General features: G+C 42.9%; 1 protein-coding gene across 1 annotated transcript in view; it reads left to right on the top strand.

The window, feature by feature from the left end:
- Positions 1 to 7043: 7043 nt before the first annotated feature.
- The window catches only part of CCN5 (cellular communication network factor 5), a 168507-nt gene continuing 156382 nt past the window's right edge, over positions 7044 to 19168 (top strand). The window contains exons 1-2 of the mRNA XM_069201955.1: positions 7044 to 7168; positions 13131 to 13347. Of these exons, the coding sequence (XP_069058056.1) occupies positions 7094 to 7168; positions 13131 to 13347 (292 nt within the window). The 5' untranslated portion in view covers positions 7044 to 7093. The remainder of the gene's footprint in view (positions 7169 to 13130; positions 13348 to 19168) is intronic.

The following is a 19168-nucleotide window of genomic DNA, read 5'->3' as shown; positions in this document are numbered from 1 at the left end:
TACCTCCAAATAAACACTCCCAAAACGGAATTTCTACTAATTGCCTCACTCAAACAGACACCTGCTCTTGAGGAATGGACCGAGCAACTAACAGCTCTTAATTGCTTGCCACTTGTTATAGATTCTGCAAAATCACTGGGAATAACTCTAGACAAGAACCTGAACATGCAGAAGCACATCAGCCATGCCAAAAAAGAAGGAAACCTCCAATTGAACATCTTAAGAAAAATAAAACCCTTTCTTCCACTCAATGACTTCAAGTCTGCTGTGCAAGCCCTAGTGGTTCCCAGGTTGGATAATGGAAGTACAACTCTTTGTAGACGTGACCGATCCAAGACAGTTCCTTCAAAGGCCTCTCTTAATTCTGCTGCAAGGTTCATCACTGGATCTAAAAGAAACAACCACATCACCCCAATTTGAAATCACTAAACTGGCTCCTATATGAAGCAAGACTACAGTTAAAAATTGCCTGCATGACCCCTAAAGCCCTACACTTCAATAACTCGAGATACCTCGCACAGAAACAGGAACTTTCTGGTGGCTGCAGATCCTCTAGATGTTCCATCACCTTACTACTGAAACCACAGAAACTCTATCAAAAGAAAACTTACAACCGAGCCTTTTCTAACATCTCCCTGAGACCTTGGAACTCCTTGACCCATGAAATCAGACAGAATCCTTCAACTGCATCTTTCAGGAAGGAAGGTAAAATACTAAAAATGAAACATTTCTGCCCTAGAACCCTTGAATTCATCTCCCCCTGCCTGTCTTGCTATGTTGGTCACATCCATGTCTATCTCATGCGTGTTATGATAACGTTTTTGATTGGTTGGACTTGACTTTGAGGTGAACTCTTGCTCAACTGAAGAGTCGCTATTTCCCATATTGATCTTGATTATGTTTTTGTTGGTTCTGTATGTCTCTTTTTGATCACTTGTAAAGTGCTCTGCTATCCTCAGGGTCATGCTCATGCTATATAAACTTTTAAACTTTTAAAATAAACAAAAATAATTAAATACTCTATTTCTCCAATTCAGTTTGGGATTTTAATTGTTTTTCATTTTGATATTTTTACTGTTTTGGTACTGCATAAATAATATACCCATTGACCTACGTTAAGCTGGTCTTCTCTGTGCTGTAGCTTCTACAGGACTGAGCTCAGGCTAATTTGGAAACCTAGAGGTATATACTTTTGGGCAGCGTAGATTTGGAATTAGATTTTAGGTATGGTATAATGTTTTTCTGGTTCCAATTAAAAGTCACCAGTTTGATGGTTTTGCAATAAATATGCTGTCCACCATGAAAAGTTTCAACAAATGGGATTTACACCTTTGGGGTCATTGGCGTGGGACACAGGAGTCTAGGTCTGCTAGGATTTAAACTTATTGTTGATATGGGTGTCACCTGTTAGGTTTTCATAAGGTCTGGCAAGGGCACTTAGTTATGCATTGAAGAGAAGTGGGGAAAATAAGGAACCCTGCAGGACACCACTGTTAGACCTGTGAGTATGGTGTGGTCTTCCCAAAAACATTTTGCCTTCTCCCATCCTGTTTGCTGAAATGTGTTTTTGTAGACCTTAGGAGACTCCAAGCACTTTACCACTGCCAACAGGTGCTAAAGTGTGTGTGATCTCCTCTAAGCATGGTAATATTGGCTTAAACCCAACTAGCACATTCAATCTATCTATAGGTCTTTAGTTGAGAAGTGTTGCCTGTACCCATGGCCCGTAAATAAAAGGCTACTAGTGGGCCTTTAGCACTTTTTGTGCCACCCACTTCAGAAACCCTTCAATCAATCTCAATCCTGCTATTTTAGTCTGTGCGCTGTTTTAAACTGCCTATTCTGACCTTATTAAATAAAATGATTCCCATTCCCAAACCTTCCTTTTTAATACATGTCAGTCACTCCCAGGGTAGACCCTAAACAGTTCATTGGGAAGGGTGAATTGTAATTCAAAAGTGGGGCATGTGCATTTAACGTTTACATGTCCTGGTAGTCAAAAACTCTTAAATTTGTCTTTCATTACTGCAAGGCCTACGTCTCCGTAGGATAGAATTGGGTTACATTGGGTTACATTTAATAAGTGAGCATTTTTGTTCAGGAACAGCTAGAAATGTCATGTTTGTTTGCTAACCCCCCTTTAATAGTAAAGTCAGGTTTTTAATCATAAATTCTGAAAATGCCACTTTTCAAAAGTATGCATTTAATGTCCTTACCACTTGTGTATTTAGCCTGTATCCTGAGTCACGTGACTGGGCGACATTGGCAGTTGGCCTTTGTGTATTCCTTCCAGACAGTGGTAAAAAAGTGGTACTAGGCATTTACAGGATGGGGCATTCTGCGAGGATGGGAGAGGCAGAGCTGTTCCCTTTCCAACTTACATTTCTAAAGACTGCTACCAGCACACTCACAAGTAACTTGACACCAGGCTGTTTTTTACCCCATACTCCTTGGAGCCGGAGTACGGAAAAAGGGGAATTTCCAGAACCAGATGCAATAAAGTCTTAGAATTTTCCCCAGAGTACTGTCCTGCTAATCGAGAATTGCCTTGTTTCTCAGGGGAATGCCCTGATGCTTGAGGCTTGCCTTTTCTTCAGAGAACTGCCCTGCTCCTTGAGGCAATAGTTGTTCTTCAGAGGACTGTCTGATGCTTGAAGCCTGCCTTGCTGCTTGAAGGAGAAATGACCATTTCCTTGAACCTACTTATACCAGAGTGATCCAGGAGTCCGTTGGTTGACCTCCAATTCTTAGCTACAGGGACACCCAAACTCCAGACCAGTTGCTTCATCTGAACCGATGCAGTGTGATACACCTCGATGTAATTCTTCGCATTGCAAAAATCCTGACCGATGACTTCATTGGAACCAACACATCGCAACGTGCCTCAACACAAGTCTCTGCATCGCAAGCTCCTGATAGGTTGCTTCATCGAATCCAACACAGTTCAATGCCCCTCAATGCTGGACTTCGCACCGCAGCTTTTCATTAGGGGCTTCATTAACACCAACCTAGAGTTTTGCATTTCTATGAAGGACCTCACATTGCAGCTCTTGCTCGATGGGTTGACGATGACACAGTGTGGCTTAGACTGATGAAGACCTCACATCTGGACCCCAAGGACACACGGTACTATCTTCAGTGGATTAAACTTGTCCTGTACCTGGCCTGCACGCCATCATGGTCAACCTGAACTTGTGACATTGACCTGGTCCAGTGCGGCCAAATAATCACAATTGGTGCTTTGTGCTTCTAGGCACTAGGTCTACCTAAAACGTTAAAATGTATTGTCTCCTATTCTACCAATTGGATTTTTGTTGTTTTGGTCCCATTTTATTTATTAAAGTCTACTCTATTCTTTTAAGTTGGTTTGGATTTTTTTTGTGCTGTGTTTTCCCCTTATTACTGCTTGTGTGCTGCATAAATACTAAACACAGTACCCCTAAGTTAAGCCTGATTGCTTTTGTGCCAAACTACCAGAGGGTTAATCGCAGGTTAATTTAGTGACTTATGTGGTTCACCATGGCAAGGATTGTGGCTGTCGTTTGAGAAGGGTTTCCATTCCCTCAATTAGAAAGACAATTTCTTGCAGCAATTGTTTGGGTAATATTGCACTCATTATATACACTACCACTATATAGGGAAGGTAAGTGTCTATGGTCCCCATTATGACTTCGGCAGTCTTTTCAGAAGACAGCCGAAGCCACAGGCACCTGAAGACCTTCTGACCACCATATTAAGAGTACTGAAGGATTTCTGCCACAATTTGGGCGGAAATCCTCCAGTAGTTGTGCTGGCGGTTGGAGTCGCAGAGGTGGTCCCACCACAGGCCCCGCCCCACCAAAAGGACTCCACCAGCCATAAGACCTGTAGTATGGCCTTGCGGTGTCCTGATGGTGGGACGCTGCCAGTGGTGGAAGCACCTGTTCCTGGTCGCAGGTGGAGAACCTCCTCACCAGACAAAGTAAGTCAATCGTCTGACAGGTGAAGGGGTGGGAGGGTGGGCGTTGTTGTGTGTGTGTGTGAGTGGGTGTTGTCTGCATGTGTCAATGTAAGTGTGTATGCGTGTGTGTATGGGTGTTTGAATGCATGTGTGTATGGGTGTGTGAATGCGTGTATGATTGTTGATGTGAGTGCGTGTTGGAATGTTTGTTGAATGCGTGAATGGATGCATTTGAGTAAATGCGAGTATGGATGTGTGTGAGTGAATGCGTGTATGGATGCGTGTGAGTAACGGCGTGTATGGATGCGTGAATGTACATGTTAGTGAATGGGGGATGTGTGCGTGTTCATGTGCGTATTTACGAGGAAGGGATGGAGAGGGGGTGCTGCACTGGAAGGGGGGTTGAGGGTCAGGGGAGTGGGTGCTGTTCTGGAAGGGGGCTTGGGGTGGGGGTGCTGTACTGGAAGGGGGGGTGGGGGTACTTTACTGGAAGGAGGGGTGGGGGTTCTGTACTGGAATGGGGAGGGGTGGGTGGTATTGGGATTGCAGGGGAGGTTGGGGAAGTCATCTGTCGGTGGCAGGAAAGAAAATTCCTGTCACTGGTAGCCTTTCCGCCAGAGTTTTCGTGGTGGTGCTACTGCCACGGCAACCCTGGTGGAAAGCGGACTTGTGATACCGCTGATGGTCTCGATGCTAATCTCCCGCCGGCCGTCCAACTGCCATAGTGGCACAGGCGGAGATGTGGCAGGTTGGCAGAGGCCAACTTGCCACACTCATAAGGTGGCTGTCTTCACCCCCCCCCCCCATCGATGGTGAGACCGACACCATGGCCCTGGCAGTCTTCGGACTGCCAGGGTCATAATGAGGGCCTGTATCTCTAGCCTTGTATCTCTATTTCTATTTCAATATATACGTGCAATAGGGTCTCTGTTGTTGTGGTTAATTTAGACGCCATTGAAAAGTAATTTTGTTTTCCTAATAACTTTTGCAATGCTCAGCAATTATGCACAAAAACTTCCTTAGTGTTCATCAGCGCAAATTTGATGCAGATTTGTCAACCAGGGCCCTAAATGTAGGGATGGTCCCAAAAGTGGCAGTTCCTAATTTCACTCAAAGAGGATTCTTTGCTCCTTCACACTGAAAAAATGACTGCATGAAATTACACCGAACTTTACGTGCAAATAGAAATGTACTCAAGCATGTAAAAATGTTAAAAAATAATCAATTGACTACAGTTGTGCTTGGACAAATATGGGGTTAGTGAGAGCAGAGCCTGGCCACAGTCTAGGCCATATGACAAACCTTGTGTCATCTGTGAAGGGATGGGAACAGGGCCTGGCCGGTGGCCAAGCTCTGTGGCCAACTATAACTTACAGAGCTGAAGTGGTAAGCCACCTGCAGAGGGTTGGGTATAGACCCTGGCCTATTGAGTTACTCTTCCTACCTCCACATATAAACAGATTTACAAAATGTTTATCTTTAATGTACATATATGTGAAGTTACCGATGGTAAATCCAAACTTACATATATATATTTACATTCCCAATTTTGTGGTAGTTGACTTTCCAGCATCATTTGATTGCATTTGGTTTTAATGGTGTTATTATTGGGGTCTTGTAGAGGGTTCTCGATAGAATTCTTCATGAACACATATCAAATCCGGACTTTTGATTGACCGTTTTAAACCTTGGCTAACTGTCAATGGTTCTTCATTTGATTTACTGATTCATGTCATTCGTGTGCTACAGTTGTCTCCAAGACACACGCAGTGTTTGTGGTCCTGTCACACATACAGCTTTGGTAACAGCGGCTTAGCTGACAGTAGTGTAGAACGTGGGGCAGCACTGCACAGGAGTATGTGGGGCCCTTGGCGGTCCTGTGCACCTCATTAAGTGGTATTGTTTGGTACCGAAGCAGTGCAAGGGCGACACAATTTGATTTCTTGCTTCGGAGCCCATGGTACCCTCCCTACACCACTGGTACATTCCCAAATGGTGATCACTAGTACAAGATTGAACCAGTGCTTGCTTTGTTAAACAAGCATTTGCAATGCAGTGGGTCTCGCATCAGCTCGAGTTAGAGCTATTAGCGTTGTAAACTCCTTACCCGACTTTTCTTGCCACATAAATTGAAAATTAAAAGTTAAACAGTTTGACGTAAGGGAGCCGATTCACAGTGCCATGGTCGCCATGGGCATCAGCGTGAAGAGACACACAAAAAGAAAGAAAGTTCTCTCGCAGTAAAACTAATCGGCAAAAGTGCAATTAGCCATGTAACTGGTCCGATGGCCAAGGCGTAACAAAACCTCCCCAAGGAGGGACAAAGGTAAACCATTTACCAATGTCATCAAAGGGTTTTTTGAAGGGCAAGCCCACGAACGAGTGGTAGTGATGGGCGTGAGGTGGGCGTTGTTAAAAGCCCAGAAACATACCAACACATCGGAAAGCAGCGCTCGACCTAAAAAGAGTATGGGTAGGAGTGCCCGAAGCTCTGCTCAGAAGGCCGCTGCCGGTGCCATTACATGTCAGAGCGCCGAATACTAAAGGCTCTGTAGTCTGAAATCCACTTTATGTCTCTTTAATCAGCTACTAGACCCTCCCTGCCCCTTTATCTCATTCTTTCAGGCCCCTGCTTTCTCTGTTTGTGACAGCTTTCTCCTTTACTCCCCTCTGTTTGTTTGCTCTCTCTTAAAAATGTCCGATGAGGAGAAACGAGTGCCAGTCCACAAAAAACGAGTGGGCAAAAAATGAGTCTGGTGTCCCCCACCAGCAGCATTCACAAAACCACGCAGCCTTTTTGCACATTTGGTCACTGTCAGTACCTTATTCTTATCTCTGAAGAGATGATATAGGTTTAAATTCAGTTTAACAGTAGAATACCCTGTTCAAGTAAGTGTCATGTAGTCGACCCCATCTGGACCTGTTGAACGTGTTATGCCTTCTCGCTTTCAAGCCAGTGGAAATGTTCGAAGGAATGTTAAGAGAGGAACATTTTTGAGGGATGTCCAATTCTATTCGTGTTTGTATTACAGTCTAAAAGTGACATCATTTCAGGAAGGTTATAAAAACCGTCTAGTTCCCATTGAGCATGTGGGGAAATTGAAAACACAAGGATATATTTAAACTCCCGAAGTCTGTCTCGGACAGTTCAATATGTCGCAGCCAAACAAGAAGTGTGAACTTCAAAGGGTGCTTGTTTTCATCTCAATTTTGTGCATCTTGTCAAAGGTAAGCATTTGTAATTCGTATGTGGAATGTTGTACTTAATGCAAAGAAATGCGCCTGTGGTAAAGGCTTAACATACTAGTATTATTCTCATTTATACCGATATTTTTCACTTTAGCATGTTTAATAATGACATATTTTACTTTAACCTCTTGTTAAATGAAATGAAAATACGTGTGTGGGGGGAGGGGGACAGGGGGGAGCTGTGTATTTAAAAATACATCTGTATCTTCCTGCAAAGCCAGGGGCTGCTAAGGCTACCACAAAAATGTAGCACAGGCTAATGCAAGACTTAAACGTTTTTAAAGGTGGAAACGGGAGTAAGTAAGTCAGGATTACTACTAAAGGCAAGATTTATGACAGTAATATAAATCTGCCAAAAATGTTGGCTTATGGAATGATGCTGGGCGCAGAATAACTGTTGATTTCAAATAATGTCAATGTGCTGGAATTCGCCGTCTTCACTCTGCAGACATTGCAACTTTGCAGTGATTTTTTGTTTATTGTTTTGTTGTTGCAAATTAAGCGTGCCTGCCACCGTTTCTATTGACAACAAGTATTAAAATATCAAGTGAGGGTATTGTTAAATCCACAGAATCTCTAATATTTTAGCCATAGATGCCCTTCTGAAAATGTTCTCTGCGGAAATGAAGCTGGGTTGGTGGTAAGCTGTTTTAATGCCAGAACATTGACACTTTATTGACACGCTTGATAATAAAGAAAATCATCTCTTAGAATTGAATACATGCATCGTGGAGTAACTCCTTGCATGAATGTCTGCCGGTAAGTAAAAACGAAATGAGAGCATTTCAATGTGAGGTTTGTTTAGGCTATCCAGGGTGTGTGATCACAAGATGGACAATGTTGATTTAGAACTGAAAAAGGAAAATGACCAGAAAGGTATTGCAGATGAGAACAGTGTAAGGGCGTCACGTTGCATTAGCCTGACAATTGAGCCTAAAATTCTCAGAGGAGCTGATAAAATACTGCGCCTTTGAAAAACTCTATTGTGTTGCCATTAGGAGAGAAGGTCGCCACACTAATGGTGCCAGAACTGAGTTTCCTACAGAACAGGACATGGTAACACATTTAAATCAATACATTGACATGATTAGAAAAATATAAAAGTAAAGACAAATGGACGGTGTTACAATTCGTCACACAGGAGTGTGTTCCCATTTCAGTTAAGGAAATTTCCTGCTTGTAATATGGGACTAAAGAGCTCTGAGTTCTATCTTGTTTTCAAGAACAGTGAACAAATGGTAAATATTCGCCTGCTACAGTGAAAAGATCAAAGGGAATCTGTGTTTGTATATGCTAAGGGTGTTCGAAGGGAAACTCACAACAACCCACTGTGCAATGTGCAGCGGCAGAGAATACAGATCTTAAAGAAGCAACAAAGCATTTTCCAGTACAGGGTTCCACATTTACCAAAAGGAATGACTGGATTAGAGGTGGGCAATAAATGTGTCCTGTCCTGTGTGTTAAAGGCTATCATCCGGTGCGACTTCAGGAGCAAGAGGGCTAATTTGTTACAGGTCGCAGAGTCATGGTCTGGAAAATCCAACCTTCCAAAAGTCTAGAAGAATTTATGGCCCATATTTCCAAGGAGCTTTGCACTGCTGCAGCGTCGATTGACGCAGTAGCAGTGCAATCAGTGCTCCACACTGTTCCACATTTACAAACTGACACATTGGGCCCAATTCATCACTTTGTAGAGGCCTGAATTACAATATACCTGCACCAGGTATAATGTAAGCATGGTAGGCATTGCCACATTAAAAGCCATGTAGAACTGACGCAGTGATACGTTCAACTTTTCACTGCGTCACTCTATGATTTGACTGCGTCAAACTCCCTTCACTGACTCAAACCAGGCATAAGGATTGACGCAGGATTTTTAACAGGGTACTCACCTCTTTGTTCTGACGCATTGCTGGAGTTACCTCAGACTTACAACCAACTCCAGCAGTGCGTCACTTTAGCACCAAAAGATGCTTCAGTATTTCTGACACATAGGTGTATCCTAACGCCATGGAGCCCTGTATTATAAATACAGAGCATCCATAGTGTTGTAAGGGCATTTGCAAAAGGTGCAAGAAAATTAATGCTGATGCATCAGTTCTTGTAAATGGGGCACTAAGGATTTCAGTAAAATCAAAGAGTTATACTGTAGAAAAAGCTGAAAGAGAAAAGAAATGTTGTGTACATGAGATATGGTGTAATGATGACCTAAGGATGACTTTGCAATACATTCTGAGGATTTTGAAGGGTATCCTTGAAGTGGTTGGGACTCATTTTAATTTTTGTAGAACATTTTGGTGAGTCCTTTTTTTAGGCCTGGTCCAGCACTTTCACAAATTTGTTTTGTTTTCTTGCAAGGTGGGCGGGTACTTTCTTTGATAGGTCTATACAAACAGCGTCACAATGGTCTACTTCCCCGCCTGCTGATGCATTTTCCACTGTGGTGATAGCATTTCTGAGCAAGGGCAAATGAATGTGACATTGGATTGTAATGCAAATATGACAGAAGTTTAAAAGTTTATTGCGAGTGTCTTGCAGACGCTATGCTATATTTAGACTAAGAATTAGGAGCCTTGGAACTATTGAAGTGTACGAAATGAAATTGGCACTTGTACGGTACAGACGTGATAATAAATTCACTGCTTAATTTGTGCCAGAGGTCGCAGGTGGTTGACACAGTCATTTTTAAAAATCATGACTTAACCTCATCAGAGTTTCACCCTGGCTAAGAGAGAACGACAGAATAGGGTGACAGAAGGAGGAAGAGAAATATAGGAAGCGAGTGATTTAAGGAGAAATGAACATGCCAGAGTGAGATAAAGCGACAGGAAATGTAGTGTGGTGGAAGAAAGGGGAATGAGATGGACTCAGACTATCTCATTATTCAGCAATGCTGGCATTCAAGCTGTCGGTTTATCCTATCCAAAACTACACCTTTGGACTTATTTGTTTTTTTCAAATTTAGCATGTCAATAAAATCAATTCTGCAAATATATTCGACAGTTATTAAGGGGTACAGGCAGGTGGTGTAAAGAAAAATATAAACTATGTTGTGAGTGAACAACTGCTTTGAAAGCAGTGGGACGGTGGGGGATAGAGAGTTTAGTACCACGCCATTAAGGAGCATAATAAATATTGGTATGTAGTGTCACAACTGAACTTCTCTAAAATGAAGACCAGCTCTTGGGGTGAACAAAACACAAGGATAAGTTAGTTGCCTTGTTCATTTATTCAAATCTTGTAGGTCGGTGATTCCCAAGTAGAGAATAGCCAGTCATAAGCTATGCCCAGCTTTAGAGTATTGGAGTAATGAGTGTGAAGATGGACCTCGCTGACACGATGGGGTTCTGTTCCATTTTCCTTTGTCCCCAACGGTTCCACTGCCTTTTTTTTTCTTTTTTGGCAACGGTGTCTAGGTTTCTTAATCTTGTGTGCCATGAGAGGGAAGAGTCGTCATTGTTCTCCACGCAGTATCCTTATGTGGGTGTGCGCAAAACCTCTGTGCAGAAGTCCAGCCTTGATGGCACCACATTTACAGTTTTTGGGATGCTGAACCTGCATCTATAGGATGTCGCCTATAGATGATTCCCATAGACTTGCAGCAGATAGAGTTTCTTTCTGCTTAAGATTTTTGGGGAGTTTGGACTGCTCCCAAACGGATGAGCAGAACTTTATACATTATGAATTGAGATCACCAGAACGTGTGAGCGGTGTAAAGGTTTGGTACCAGAATATTGTTGTCGGAATATCTTCTGACATAAATATTGTTCTAAATATAGTCTACAGAAATATCACCCCACTGGAGTTGTTTACAGAAAATCTACTTAATGGGACAATAGTTTTGCAGACATCACTTCTGTATTTAATATTTTAACATACATTTCAATATACAGTATTCTGGCATCCCACCGTAAAAGCTTTGAAAATAACATTGGGGCATTGCGGATACACATCCCTATTTCCGCGGATTTATTTTGATAAGGATGACTTTTGCAAACTGGAACGTGAAAGCTCCTCAAAGAGTACACCCCCCATTTGTTTTTTCTCTCCTGTTTCTGTTTTTTTAAGGATTGTCGACAGGATTTCCCATCAGAGCAACATTTCGTAGGGTGTAAATCGCCATCAACCTGTAGGCTGTGATCACTGTAATGCATCAGGGGAAGAAGATCTTCTCAGAGGCTTGAGCAGAAAAAGTCTTTCCCACTCTAAAGTCTTTTGAACTTGGTGGATGCACTGACTCTAATTGGTAGTGGAACTTGGCCCCCTCTACCAGACACCGGCATACCGGATGGGGGATCCCTCCATCTTGTTGAACACCTCTAGAAGGCCATCCATCATGGGATGTGATGCTGGTTTTCCAGAATGTGGAAATGAGTGCTGCATGTTTGCTCCTTGGTAGAAATGAGCCTATACATAGGCCCCAGTTGAACCACTATAACCTGTTGCAATATTGTGTAAAAATTACATGTGACTGATTGAGGGCAATAACAGTGACTGCCCTGGGTATCCATTACGTGTTAAAGGCCAATCAATGTAATATAAACACATTTAATCTTAAAGTTATGTTGTGCAGTCTGACTGTTCATTACTGCACTATGAATAAGTAAGTATGTTGTGTGTAACACACTGGCAAGTAGAGCCAAATTACACTGCCTTGAAACCGGGTCATAGCTATGGAGGGTGTCGGGCAGCAATTACCTTTGTTGCAGTTTACAAAATGAGAAGAAATAAGGAAACACGTATGTTTTATTTCAATTTGCCGGTAACCAGAATTGTAAATGTAGCCACAGTGTTGCTGTTGTGCTGCTTTCAAGAATAGGACGTCCGCAGTATGGGGGCAGCATAGCATCAATACCTGTTGTATAACGGCTGCAGTTGGTGCCGCAGTTACCCTATCACTGTAAAACATCAGGCAACACAGTCCGAGACTGAGGACTGAAGGGGCCAAGAAGAGATGTTAAAATGAAAGGGACATTAGAGAGACCTATGAGATGAAAGAGGCGAGAAACCTGACACCAGCAGCTTTAAGCGTCAGCATTGGGTGCTAACCGGGAGGGTGACACTGAACACCTGGGGGGAACTGTGCTTACCGATACATTACGTCTTAAAAGCACCTACTGAAGAGTTCCTTGGATCCAGCTTTCAAGCAGAAATACAAATGTCAAGATACCTCTTGTTATTAATGTTCCTGCTAGAAGGAGAACTCGAGGTTTGTCAAGTGGCAACTGATCGCCATAAAGTAGTACAGCGGGTTAATATGCCTGCTGTAAAGAACAGATCTGTATTTTACGTGGATAGCTGAGTGGAATAGTAAAGTCAGCCTTTTTCAGCGCTTTAGAACAAATGAAATGTATGTAAGTGAGGGGCAATGGAGAGATGTGGGGCACTTTTGTGAGGGAATCCGAGGAGGAGGTCATGGGGAGCACCAAAAAAGATTTTCGCACCAGGTGCCACCAGCGCTAAAACTGGCCCTGGATTCGAGCGAGAATGAGGTAGGGTAGAGGAGACTTGAGGAAGGATAGAGGAGACTTCAGTGATGGAGAGAAGAGGTGGATGTTTTTTTATTTGGCTTTGTAGCATGACTTTTGTGAAAGCATTTTATCATCTCTGTTGGAAAACCTTTGTGCGATAAAACTTGTGTGGCGTGTGGCGTCAAGTGGTGGACGTGTGTGTTGGGTGAAGGGGGCGTGCGAGCCCTGGTGGTGGTTGCAGTTCTTGACCAGCTGAAGTATTTGGTTTGCAAAATGGATAGAGACGCTTAATGTGATGCTAAAGATATGAGGAGATTATGCAGGTGGAAGTAGTGTTCTAAATTAATCAGGTCACTTGACAGGAAAGAGCATGGATACGATGTGGCTAAGACATTACTTCTCATCTTTTGACCTTTCCAGAAAACTCAACTGAAATGTGATTAAACATGCACATTGCATTTTCTTTTCAGGTCTGTGCGCAGCTCTGCCGTGAGCAATGTTACTGCCCCTGGGTGCCTCCGCGCTGTGCTCCTGGAGTCCCTTTAGTCCTGGATGGCTGTGGGTGCTGCAGGATATGTGCCCGGCAGTATGGAGAAGCTTGTAATCAAGTGTATGTGTGTCACCATGAACAAGGACTCTTTTGTGATTATTCCGCAGGTTACATGGGAAAAGGAGGCCTTTGCAACGGTAAGCACTTATTGTATCATTATACAGTGTACACAGTAATGTTATACAAAAATGGATTTCATTTTACGTGCTGGCTTTTGAAATTTAAGAAGCATGAATGTGGGTGGTGTAATGTCTTTCCTCTAAAGACCCAAGGGTGTTCAAATACATTTTCCGTCGACGGAGCCCACGGGGACTCTGTCAATGGAAGGCCTGTCCATAACTAAATGAAGTGGGCGTACAAGGGTTTGGATGACAGGGTAATCCGTTTCTTATGCGATGGCGTACTCTGTCCGTCAAACTTTAAGTTGGACTCCACATTTATTTTAATTGGGTATAACTTTGGGCCTCATTTATAGTTTGACGGACAGTAATTTACCCTGTCAGGGCAATGTAGTAAAGTACTCCATCACCCTGAGGGAATCCTGACTGCCAAACTTAGAGATGTCTGTCAGTCCAGTGAAGATCCCTTGCATTTACAGGAACCGCCATCACAGCGGTTCCTGTAAATGCATTAAAAGCTTGACGGATGCTTCGTCAACATGATGGGGCTGTACACCAAACTTTCAATGCTGTTTTTACTTTCAAGAAGAAAATCCCATGTCAGAATTTTCTTTTTGAAAATAAAAACAAATCTGTGAACCCCCTCGAGATGGTAGTTTCTATCATGGTATTGGGATATGTTTACAGTTTTCACTGCCCCTCGGTGCCAGGTTTCACCGAGTGGTGAGAGACTGTGTAACTTGCCATTTGTATGCCCTCTCTAATTAGAGTGAGCAGACAAATGGCCCTAACTCTGTTGGGCCCCCAGAGGTGTATTTTCCTGATAGAGATGGAGGAGTCTACACTGTTGACATACTGAAGGCCAGCCCATTTATAAATATGGTGGATGGACCTTCGGATTGGCATAAAGGATCCTTCATCAACATTGTGGTGGAATACACTCTCTGACAAACTATAAATTGGCTCTTTATCTCATGAATACCATGAACATCTGTATTGACTCCAACCCACTAAGAACGCCTGTACTAGTGGTTTTACATGCAACTTTGAAAGCTGGTTGAGAACATGTATTAAAAGTAATATGTGCATTCCCACTTTCACATAATGTGAGACACATCAAGGTATTGTTTAGGCATGGCGCCACTGGCATACCTTTTTTCAAAAGGATTTGTGTAATCGAAACACCCTTGGACTTATTTACAAGAAAGTGGCACATCATAGATGATGTACCACGTTTCTTGCTAACCTCCACCTAACGACACCATGGTTGCGCCATATTTATCATACAGTGCACCATGGCAGTCTTTAGCAAAATAGCGTCCACATTTTGGATTCTATAGTGGCTCTTGGCTACACTAGCCTCAAATATGTTGATGCCAGTGCAGCAAAATGCAGGGAGCACCATTGACTACAGTGGGTGCAAAATTTTAAAGCCTGCTATGAGCAGGTGTTAAAAATGTTGGAAAAACTGCACAGTGAAATCTTGTAAATTTCACTGCGTAATTTTCTTCGGGCCTCACCTGGTGCAGGCAGAATGTGGCGCAAGGGGTTGCAAAGTGGTGCAATGCAAGCATTGCGCCAATTTGTAAATCTGGCACAGCAGAAAAGCTACATTAGCGCCGCCTCAGTGTAAAACAAATGTTGCTAAGGTGGCGCATGGGGTTTGTAAATATACCCCCCTGTGTGTTAATATAAGGCACTGTGGCATTAAACTATATTTCCCACTTTCACATTGATTGTAAAGATATTGTAATACATTAGACCTGTCACACAACGAGTTTATAATCAATGTTGCATTCTTTAAACCAATAAAATTATTAAAGGCTATAATTAATCAATTATCAGGATGTATCTTGTGTAATTTAACAGAATGCCCAACAGCCTAGGGTAAATGTATTTGAAAATATCACAGACATATAAGTCAACAAAAGTTTGTGAAAATTCACCAGCATATGGGCCTTGCTTGTACCAGCAAAACTAACCTAGACTAATCATTCAAATGAATGATTTAGCCGCCTTATTGCTCTTCTCTAGCATCTGATACCAGGAAATCAAACTCAAGTGAAGGGCAAAATCAATAGAGTGCTTTTCAGAAAGAGTTATGGTACAAAACAGTCAGACCAAATATAAATTCGAACTCAATGCGAGTCAAAATTATGTGTGTGGGGCTGATTTAAAGCAAAATGTTTCGGCACAAGATTGATATGCTTCCGAAAAGTGAAAACCATGGGAATGCATTAAGCGAGAATACAAAAAAGTATTCCTTGTTTTTCAGTCCATATCTGTATTTCTGAACTGTAGTACTATGCTATCTCTCGGTTGCAGAGTCTCTATGTTTAGTTCTCTTATGTTCTAGCATGTACATCAATGCCAACTGCTTACTTATATAGTGTTTGTTTTCATAGAACGTTAATATGGGGTCAGTTTGCTCCATATAATTATAGATGCGTCTAATAGGAAGTGTTGGGGATTTTGTCAGGATTCATGGCTATGTTAAGATCACTGGCAAAAAAGGTATCGTTTAGTTTCTGGTCGCAATATAGATTCTTTGTACGGCTCACTAGCTCAGTTGGGAAATAATGACAACTGAAGTGTGTGGGTAAGGAATTTAACTTTAAATATATAACTCACCTCCGTAATAGGTCTACCCAGCTTGACGAATATTAGCACTGCTTTTATGTATGATGTAAGAAAAGAGGGCTGATTGCAGAGGCCCCCTAACTTTTTGCCCCCATGTTCCACTTTTTGCTGGTGTTTTCCTGACTCTGATGGTGCCCTGGGTACTGCTAACCAGTCCCAGGGCCTGTGCTCTGTGTAAAACCAATATGCAAATTAGGCTAATTATAATTGGCTAAGTCAACCTACCTATAAGTCCCTAGTATATGGTAGGGTATGTAGGTTTAGGGACCACAGCATAGGTAGTGCACCTATAGGTGCACTGCTGAGGTGCCCAGTGTCATTTTAAAGGCAGGCCTGCCTTGCTGGCTGCTTTTAAATTAAAGTTATATGCAAATTCGACTTTGGAATTAAAAGTAGTTCCAAAGTCTTAAACTACCTTATTTTTACATATAAGTCACCCCTAAGGTGTGCCCTATGTGCCCATAGGGCTGGGTGCCATGTAACTATAAGCAGGGACCTTATACAAATAGTTTTATAAGCCCTGGTGAGGTAAAAACAGCCAAATTCGTTTTCCCCTCATTGTAGTGAATGGCCTTCATAGGCTAGAATGGGGAGACTTTATTTTAATTCTAAAAGTCCCCTTAAGTAATGGATACAATGAGTTTGGTATCAAATTAATTGTTATAATAAATCCCACAACTTCCAGTTGTTGGATTTAATATAACTTGTTCAGGTAAAGAGTTTTAAGCTTTACCTGAAAAGTTGCCAATTTCAGCCCTGCATTGTTTTTGCTGCTGTGCTCTGATTGGCCAGCCTCTGGCAGCCTGGCCAGGCTGCCTTGATGAGGTGTGAAGTGGCCTGGCTTCACACAAAGAGATGTGCCTGTGGGAGGGAATTTCCCCTCAGCAGATGGTGAGGCAGGAAGGGGGAGGGTTGCCAAACTGGTCTTCAAAGGCAGAGAAGGACATTTGGAGCACCCCAGCAACACCCCCACATCCTGCAACCCCAGACAACTAGGTGCCCCCTTGATTAGATTAGGAGAGGGCAGGAGAGGGGTGTGTTTATGATTTTTAGCCACACCAGTGGGTGGGCTCAGCCAGATGTAACCTCCAAAAATCAGATTCAGCCATGATGGATTTTTGAAGAATGTTGTCTCCTGGAATTGATTTTTGCCACACTTCCCAGGAAGTGGTCATCACAGGGGGAAGGACCCTGCACCTGATTGGAGAATCAGGACCCCCCTGTTTTTCATTCAGGAGCAAGGATACAACTGCACCCACACCTCAGTTCCCTACCACGTCCAACAAGGAAGAACCAAAGGAGAAGAAGGACTGCCCTGCTGGACCCCTGGCCTGCACCTGGAACCTGCACTCAGAAGGACTGCACCAGCTGCACACTTGGGCTTCACCACAAGAAGGACTTTGCCTGGCTTCAACTGGTTCAAGGAGGGACTCCCTGTTTGCTACAGGTGAAAAATTGCTAACCAGAGTCCCCTGCACCAACTCCTGAAGAAACCTACCAGCTGACCACTGTCCAGTGGCCAAAAAGGCGTTAACGCCAGGTGCATTCTGGGAGTTGTAGTCCACACCCGCAAGGATCATCTTAGCGCTTCTGGACCATTGGGGTGAGCTGTGGACCCCAAAAGAACCTTAAGAGAACATCTGGGAGAAGCCCCAGAAGTTTGGAGAAGTTTGGAGAACTTTTGAAAAAAAGCTCTATAGAGGGACCGACCCGCCACGGCAACTCTAGACGGCTTGCCTCAACCGCGACCCGGCCTGATTTCCAGGTTCGTCCCGCTGAAGAAAATCTCTGAAAAAGAGACTAAGTCCGAAGGTAAAAAGTTGACCGGGACCTCCCAGCCAGCGTATCCAAGGAGGGCTCCATGGATGTCGGATCAAGATCCAGGTTTATCCCGGTCGAAGGATTTTCACCTCGAAAAAACGACTAAGTCCGAAGGCAAAAATCTCCACCGAGGGTTCCCGCAACGCTTATCAGGAGAAGAGTTCCAGGAGGTCGGATTGGACTGGCAGGTTCGTCCCGCTGAAGAAAATCTTCAGAAAAGAGACTAAGTCCAAAGGTAAACTTTTGACCGAGGCTTCCCGAGAGCTGTAGCCGAGCAGGGCTCCATCGCGGTCGGCCTTAAACTTTGACTTTGCCCCGGTCGAGGTGCGACCAGATGACCAGATTGGCGCTTTTTGTTTCTAGGCACTAGAAAACAATAATTCTTTAAAAATTCATATCTCTGGTTCCCCTTATCCGATTTTATTTGTTTTGTGTCATTTTATTTTATAGATAAAAATATAATCTATTTTTATAAATTGGTTTTGGATTTTTAAACTGTTTCCTATGTTTTATTGACTGTTTTGTGATATTTGAATGCTTTACACTCTGTCTCCTAAGTTAAGCCTTGACGCTCGTTGCCAAGCTACCAAGGGTTGAGCTGGGTTTAATTTACTGAGACCTAAGTGGAGGTTGGTGGCCTATTGCTAAGTGTAGGTACCTACCTGCCCTTGCCATTAACCCATTTTCAAACATATGAAAATGTTTCTTGCAGCATTATTCGATAAACAATTTCTGATATTTGCCTGAGTTATGTGTGCTTTACAGAATGTTTTCTTTCTTACTTGCAAGATGGTTTATCATTAAGAACCAGGTAATTTACACATAATTTGGATATCAGGATCATTCTCAAAGAAACATGGAATCCTTAAAAGTGTAATTTTAGAAAGCAGCTACATGATCATTAAATATTGTGCATTTAACCTTCAGAACCTCAAAAATTCATCACTTTTTCAACTAATTTTCAAGCACCGAAAATCAAAACTAAGAAATCCTCAGAGAAGAGTCCAAAAACCTAGGGGCATATTTAAGACAAGTGGCACTGCATCCCTAACAACCCCTACCGCCACCATGTTTGTGGCTGTATTTGGGGCGGACTAGCGGCTGAATTTTTGACCCTAGTCTGGAACTTTGCAGGATTAGGGTACAAATTTCTGATGCTAATCCTGTAAAACACCCAGAGGCTCATTGTAAGCAATGGAAACCTCCATTAAAAATGCCGAACAAAATGAAGCAAGGAAATCTAAAAGATTTCCTTGCTTCATTTTGTTCGGCATTTTTTCTTACCCCCCTCACGGGGGAACTCCCCCTTTGCATACATTATGCCTGGCACAGGCATAATGTAGCTCCAAGGGTTGCAAAGTGGTGCAATGCATGCATT

This window comes from Pleurodeles waltl, chromosome 7 (genome assembly GCF_031143425.1).
Source record: "Pleurodeles waltl isolate 20211129_DDA chromosome 7, aPleWal1.hap1.20221129, whole genome shotgun sequence".
Classification (NCBI taxonomy): Eukaryota; Metazoa; Chordata; class Amphibia; order Caudata; family Salamandridae; genus Pleurodeles; species Pleurodeles waltl.
This window is presented reverse-complemented; position numbering and strand designations above follow the sequence as displayed.